At 24.3% G+C, this 8,673-nt stretch overlaps 1 protein-coding gene across 1 annotated transcript in view; it reads left to right on the top strand.

Annotated features, from left to right (window-relative positions):
• Positions 1–8,381: 8,381 nt before the first annotated feature.
• LOC106320872 (uncharacterized mitochondrial protein AtMg00810-like) overlaps positions 8,382–8,673 on the top strand; it is a 2,882-nt gene continuing 2,590 nt past the window's right edge. The window contains exon 1 of the mRNA XM_013759225.1: positions 8,382–8,636. Coding sequence (XP_013614679.1) covers positions 8,382–8,636 — 255 coding nt within the window. The remainder of the gene's footprint in view (positions 8,637–8,673) is intronic.

Genomic DNA, 8,673 nt, shown 5'->3' with positions numbered 1-8,673 from the left:
GCCTTTGACCCAAGTTGGGGTATTGTTTTGGGTTTGACTCCAAGTTTATTGTTTTGGGTTTGACTCCAAGTTTTTAGTCACACTTGGCAATTCTCCTATAAAGGATGCTCAAATAATAATGGGAAGAAGACAATATATATTTCAAAACAAACTGACAGGGATGGAACGATTTAAATATCTATGTTTTGTTTATAACCACAGCCATTGTTTTGTAAGTAACCGCAAAGCCACAAGAATAAGAAGAAGAAAGGGATTGATGTAAAATTTGTCTAAATGAATTATAGAGAAGTAGGGAGCAAAACGCAGAAACACTTAGCATAATTTCTGATTCTATTTTGTTTGGAAAGAAAAATTAGGAGTGTTCAATCTGATAAAACCGAACCAATTAAAACCAAACCGAACCGAAATAGAAAAATAGTTTGAATTTGGTAGTACCGAATATAATACCGAATGGATATCATTTTTAAGAAACCGTGGTATATGGATATGGTTTGGTATATAAACCGATCAAACCGAATAAACCGAATAAACCGATCAATTAAAATATAAAGTATAAGTATATGTAAATTATATAATATAATTAATAATATATACCTAATTTATTTTATTGGTATGATCTTCCTACTTAAATGTTTATTTTAGTTATTTTATATTTTATTTTAAGTTCTAATTTTTTTTTATCAAATTAAAAAAAAACATATTTTTTACTTTTTTGTTTAATAGTATTATTGATTACTGATATTTCTTACTTTTATTCCATAAAACTATTACTGTTATTAAATAAATATGTTTACTGATTATTTAAATAGTAAAATAAAAATAGATTATTTAAAAACCAAAATATCCCCCATGTTATAATTAGATTTAAAGCCGATATCTAATCTTATAAAGTAAAATTCACAAAATATTTTAAAAGATAAATATATTTACGGTTTTTTGGTATAAAACTGAATAAACCAAAAACCGATGGTATATAAACCGAACCAAACCATATTAAATATGGTTTTAATATGGTAGGTATTTTTTAAAAACTGAAACACCGAAAAACCGAAAAAACCGAACCGAAACCGAACCGATATCCGGATTGAACACCCCTAAGAAAAATCCTAACACATGGCATCAAGGACTTAGAGTTATAAAAAACCGTACATGTCCCCTACTATGATCTTCATTGCTCCAGTGAAAATCAAGAAGAAACAGGTAATTTTTCGTAAAATGGATGATTATATCTAGAGGTGGGGAAAAACGGAATCGAACTGAACCAAACCAGACCGACCCTTCCAAACCCAAACCGAGCCAAAGTATATGTATAAACCATTTGGTTCCAGATTTTATCAACCCAAACCAAATGGTTCGGTTTAATAAACCGAACAAAATCGAAAAACTGAAGTGTGTTTTAGTTAGATTAATTAAGTATATTTAACCATTAAACCTAAACATTTAAATAAAATTTATATATTTTACTTCTTAATGAATAGAATAAAAACAAATAAAAATAAAATAAATGAATATGAATTTCATACATTAACATAAAAAAACAAAAAAATATCTATAATATTTATATTAGGTTTGAAGGTGATAACTTAAAATTATTTGATTACATCTATATTTTTAGTGTGATAAACGAGAATTATAAATTTATGATAAATTTTAGGGAATTTTGTTAAAAAGGGATTAAAAACTGAACTATTGTCCACTTAGAACTGATTTGGAGAATATTGTCTACTTAAAATATTATTAATGTTAACTCAAATGAACCCCTCTAATTATTTAGTTCAAAACTTTACTAAAAATATTTGTTAAATAAATTTTACAAATTATTTTCCTTATATTTTTTTTTACATTACGTAAAGACAAATAAGTTTAAAAAATCGGCCAAATTTATCTCACTTGTTCACCTCTTCATCGAAAATGGAATGCGATTGTCGTTTTCGCATGCTCCCCGATTACATTCTCTCCGGGTATCTTCGCCTAACTCTTAGTCATCGTCGTATCTCGCCGTCTTCCCTCTTTCCCCTTAAAAATTTATTCTCTCTCCGTTATCCTCTTTCTCTCCGTCGGTGAAAAACTAAGATACTTGGTGTCGGAACAAGCTTATATCCTCGGTGGTAGTGACCATTGGCCCTACTCCTTTCGTTCTTCCCCTCAAACACATGTCATCCTCTTCGAAAATGAAGATTAGGGGTTTGATATCCCCTTTTGATATAGTTTTTTCAATTTTGTTTATTTTTATTCTCTAGAAGTATAATATTGGTTAAATATCAACAATTTTTATGTAATATACCGATATAAGTTTAGGTTTCTCGGATCCTCATTTGTTATGTTTTTGTTTCAATATCAGTGAAACTCTCATATTGTAGACTTATGTGATTGGTTTCGCATATCTATACTATTATTTGATAAATGATTTTTTGCGTATGATCTTTCTTGTTAGAAGTTAGAGCGGTTAAAATCATGATAACCTTAATGAATTTTATAGGCATTTATTATATAATTAAATACAAATTTATATTAATAATATTAGATTTATTATATTAGATAACTGATTATAAATAATATAATGAAATTGTCAAAAAAAATTAAAATGTATTTTAAAAAATTAGATAATTCTTATATATAATGTGTTGTTATCTGAAAATAATATTTTCTATTATAAGAGTAAATAAAAGTAAGACATATTAAAAGCAAAAACATTTGTATAAAAATATTTTCTAAAATATTTCTAATATGTGAATGTTTTAAAAAGTTCAACACAATAATAAATATATATATTTTGGTGAAAAACTTTATCATATATTATAATACTAGTTTTGAAATTTTTAAGATATAAACTAATATATATTTGTAAAAAGATTATGCCCGTATGTCACTTAGTTTTTTCGGGTAAAAGTGATTGCATATGATGTAAGAAACCACTTTAGTTATTTTTGTGTTTGTTTTGAGCTAGTTGTTGACGGTGTTTGATTGCTTGGCAGTTATGAAACATGGTATTCTGTGTTTTGGTTGATAACCATTTGTTGTTCGCTTTAGTCATATATTAATTCCCTTAATAATATACTGATTTTCGTGGTTTACAGGAATGAAATTTGGTCTTCCAAAATGAATAGCTGAAGCAGGAGTTGAATTTCAAATTGATAAGATCCACATCAGCTATAGGTTGATAATTCTAAAGATGAACGAAACAAATTCTTGTTCTGGGGAGGAAATGATTGTCCTCGTGATTGAGTACCAGCTTGACTAGAAGTCCTTTGTTGAGAAACCGTATTTGTGTGATATAGCTTGTGACCAGGGGGATAGGCTTGTAGTTTGAAGCATTTCTGAACAATATACCACCAATCAAAATATATACTTACATTTGAGAGGTTTTAGTTATTATTGTTTAGTGTTTGGTATTAAGGGGTTGAGGTTGGGTTATAAATTTTCTATAAATACTTTAAAAAATTAGCTTAGTGTTATTTTATCACAAATTTAGGATATTTGTGAAAATAGTCATTCATTAATGGTGTGATAAAATTGAAATTTCCCTAAATATTTTTTACTGTAAAATACCATCTAAATAAATATTAATCTAGAAAACTAAGTTATCTTTAACGAATTATTCATTTAATATAAAAATATTCTTTAAATATTAACAAATATATTTATTTAAATTTATTATTACTCTAAACTTTATTCTTTGAACCATAAATCGCAGACCATAAATTCTAACTTTTAAACCCTAATCCCCTATAACCCTAGTTATATATGCTTTATCATATCTCTATAATATTATTTGAGAAGTCACTTTCCTATATGTCGCTCTCACGTTAACTCTCAAGATGATTGATTACACTGATACCCTTAATGAATTAATTTCATTTTAAATACTATTATTTATTTTTTTATTTAGTTTCCTTTTAAAAATTTTACACATATAATAAAAAAGGAAATATTTTATAAAGTTCAAAAAAAATAATTGAAAAACAAAAAAATATGTGTATATATAATATGATTTCATAAAAAAAGAAAATTCACAAAATAGTAATATTACATTTAAAAAATATTTTTAAATAACATAAAATATACTTTTTATTAATTCTTTTTTATATCTATATTTTCTTAGATGAAAAATATAAATTTGTATATAATTTGATTTCATTTAAAACAATTTACACAGAAGATCTTGATATTAGAAAAACAAATATTATTTTTTTAAGATATAATTTTAAACAATACAAAAAAATTCAAGGTAATATATAATATTATTTGAGAAGTAAATTTCCTATGTGTCGCTCTCACGTTAACTCTCACGATGGTTGATTACATTGATACCCTTAATGAATTAATTTACATTTAAAATACTATTATTTAATTTTTTTATTTAGTTTTCTTTTATAAAATTTCCAAAATTATACACATATAATAAAAAAAGGAAATTTTTTATAAAGTTAAAAAATAAGAATTGAAAAACGAAAATATATGTATATATAATAAGATTTCATAAAAAAAGAAAGTTCACAAAATAGTAATATTACATTTAAAAAATATATTTAAATAACATAAAATATACTTTTGAATTAATAAAATACTTTATTTATATCTATATTTTCTTAGATGAAAAATATAAATTTGTATATAATGTGATTTCATTAAAAACAATTTGCACAGATAATCTTGATATTAGAAAAAGAAATATTATTTCCTTTAAACTTTTTCCAAAAAATATACACATATAATTAAAAAAATAAATTGTGTATAAAGTTAAAAAAAAAAGAATTGTAAAACGAAAATATATGTATATATAATATTATTTCATAAAAAAGGAAAGTTCACAAAATAGTAATATTACATTTAAAAAATATTTTTAAATAACATAAAATATACTTTTGAATTAATAAAATATTTCTTTATATCTATATTTTCTTATATGATAAATATAAATTTGTATATAATGTGATTTCATTAAAAACAATTTACACAGATAATCTTGATATTAGAAAAAGAAATATTATATCTTTTAAGACATAATTTTAAACAATACAAAAAAAAATCAAAGTAATTGAAATATTTTTATATATCTATCTATTTTTCGTATATGATTACATAAAATAATTAAAGCTGATATATGTTTAATTGACTAAAATAGTTTATAATTAGTAATATTGAAATGTTATATTTAATTTTCATATATTTAGTTGACTATAATATTTTCCAATTACAGCAAAAATATATCGAAAAATTATATTTTACTTATATAATATTATTTTCAAATAAATTCACAATTTTGTTTACTGATTATTTTTAAGAGATATTAAAAAAATTAAAATAAAAATTTAAAATAAAAAATAAAAATAAAAATTGTTTGATCAAATATTTACAAAATAGTTTAATGAGGTAGATATGTTATATTTTATCATTGTTAAAGTTATTTTTTTCTTAATATTAAATTTTATTTTAAATTTTATGTTTTCATGTTTGTAAAACTTAATAGAACCATAATTAAAATACCAAAGAAAATCTGAATTCTCAGTTTTAAGATTGTTTAAAATAAATTTCGGTTTCCATAAATAAATCAAATGCATAAAGTTATATATAATTTATAAAATATTTTAAGTATTGTAAATATTGATATGTGTTCATAAGCTTTCAAAAATGTATCAGCTAGTTATGCATGTAACTTCCTATTGATCATAACTTTATTTTCTAATATTTTTTAAAAACATCAACATATAATTTGATAAATATTATGAAAATACATGCACAATTAAAAGATAAATAAAATTGATTTGATTTGACTTTATTATAATAAAAATAATAATTATACTTCATTTTGAATTTAAAAGAATATATGTAACTCAATATAGATATAACTAAGATAAATATATATAATTTTATAAGAATAGTAATTTATTTTATAAATATAAATCATAAGACAACTCAAAACATATTAAAATGAAATTAAAATATTAATAAACTGTTACAATTTAGTTCTTTTGTAAAATTTATATATATGTATGAGACTTCAGAGTATTATCGTTTTATTAATTTATGTAATTTGGAATCAGACACTTTATTTATTTTTATTTCATTCTAAGCACAATATATCTTAAGTTATACATAATCTTCATAAAATATATTTACATATCTAAGACAACAACCACATAAATGCAAATAATAAATTAATCAAAATTTTAATATATAGAATAAAAAATATTATAGTTGAATTCAGAGATGCAATCTAATTTACCCAAATTATAATTAAATCGACTGTAAAACAACAAAACCAATTAGATAGAACATATATAAAATCATATGTATAATTAAAGTAATATAATATTATTAATATAAATGATGCATATCAATTATAAATTAATTTAAAATTAAAAGTAAATAGCAATAAATTATTGTAGTATATTTACTTTAGAAATATTTATATACGTGCATGGGCACGGAAAAATCATCTAGTAATGAATATTATTCCAGTCATGTTTCTATTTGTTTGATATTTTTATTATAAATAACTGATGTATCCTTAATAAGTCTAACAAAAATCTGTAAATATAAAAAAACTTCAATTCAGGATAGAGCCCAATTCAATGGATTATGAACTACTAGTATAGGCCCGTCGGGCGGGAAATAAATAATGTGCAAAGTACTTAATATGTTTAACTTATTCTTAACTGAAATAAAAATTAATTTGTATATTTTTTACTAAAACAATTTATCTATTTATTTAAAAAACCGTACGTATTAATTATTAAATTTTTATAAGAGACTATTATTTTGCTTTCGTTTAATGTTTGCTTTAGCTTAACTATAGTAATAGTTATCAAATTTATCAACTTTTTATGTATATATATATATTTTTTTTAAAAAACAATTTAATGTAGACATTTATGACCGTAAATCAATGCACTGATACTTTTAATTTTTACAGATTCCTGTAAAATGTGTTACATACATCTATACTTTCTATTACGTAAACGCTAGGTTGGTTGCAAAGCAGCAGTATATATTATGAATATAATGGAAAAGTTGTATACTTGAGGACACCAATAGCTTTGGTAACATCACAATGATGCATATAAATTATTATACCTTAATGTGTTTTAAGATATATGTTACATGATTATTCAAAGTAAGTTCTTTCAGATGATGATCTCAATAGGTTGCTCAAGTTTATATATTTTTGTCAAGTTTTTATATGGCGGGTTTTATTTTTATTATAAAAATATAGATTTTTTTTTTGAAATATAGATTTTTATTCCATATTAATTTATATATAGGATAATGCTATAGTTTTTATTCTGGAATTTGGTAGCATGCATATACATTTGAAACATTTTCTTAAACAACTATATTTTTGAGACTATATTATGTTTTAACCAACTTTGTGGACAGATAACTAAATGAGTGAATGATATAAAGACAACCTAAATTTTAGTGTGCATCTGAAAATATAAAATTAATTATCATTTAAATTTACATTCCTTTAAAGCAGCAATACACATTTTGAATAAATAGAAAAGCTGTATACTTGAGGACACCAACAGCTTTGGTAACATCACAATGATACAATGATGCATGTAAATTATGTCTCTAGACCATCTCTACTTCAACCTGGATATATATCCATAAGTCTCCAATACTCTTGCCAATTTTTAGGCAAGAGTTTCTGTCAAGGCGGGCTTGACCTTCCCATCTTGAGTTTCTGTCAAGGCAAAAGAGAATTTCTTCTCTCGATATGAAATTCGTAGAAGAAAGAACATGTTATGATTCATCTTTAACACACATTCAATCATAATCCGACCATAATCTACTGACTTTTTAACTTTCCCAAGTCAAACAGCATGTAATTAAGAGGAGGGTCTAGCCGCAGAAGACCGACCTCTGAACCCAACAACACTTAGTTTCTGTTGAAAGTTAAACTTGATTTGGATCACATTTTGGGCTAATAATTTACTAATCATTTTAGTCCAAACTTAGTCCAATATCTAGAATTATCTTCCACCTCCTTAGAATAAAAATCTAGATATTCTCATAGAATTATCTAGATAATTATAATAAAAAATCTTAGATATTATGGTAGAATTCTCTAGATTTAGGATCAAAATATGTAAGATATTTTGTATTTTGGAGACTATAAATACCTCCACTCCCCTTTCATTTTGTATCACCAAGAAATAATCCAAGTTTGTAACAAGTAATAAAATCCTCTTCTAAGTTATATAATCTTTCTTCTTCACAAAACTTCTTTTTCTTCAAACACTTAAACACCTTCTCCATCTTTATAAAGTTTTTCATTCCAACAGTTTCTTACGTGTTATTTCTGAACCTTTCTTCCCCCTAGCAGCTATCGATCTGGATCCAACCGTAACTATGACAATTGGAGTCTTAGGATGATGGCTATCTTAGGAGCACATGATGTGTGGGAGATAGTCGAGAAAGGCTTCGTTGAACCGGAGAATGATGGTGGTTTATCTCAAAAACAAAAGGATGGTTTGAGAGATTCAAGGAAGAGAGACAAGAAGGCTCTCTGTCTAATCTATCAAGGATTAGATGAAGATATATTTGAGAAGGTTGCTAGAGCAAAGACATCCAAAGAAGCATGGGAGAAGCTTCAGACATCTTACAAGGGAGCGGAACAAGTTAAGAAGGTACGTCTTCAAACTCTAAGAGGAGAATTTGAAGCAT

This window comes from Brassica oleracea, unplaced genomic scaffold (assembly GCF_000695525.1).
Source record: "Brassica oleracea var. oleracea cultivar TO1000 unplaced genomic scaffold, BOL UnpScaffold01100, whole genome shotgun sequence".
Lineage (NCBI taxonomy): Eukaryota > Viridiplantae > Streptophyta > Magnoliopsida > Brassicales > Brassicaceae > Brassica > Brassica oleracea.
The sequence above is the reverse complement of the archived record's forward strand: the minus strand, read 5'-3'. Positions and strand labels throughout refer to the sequence as shown.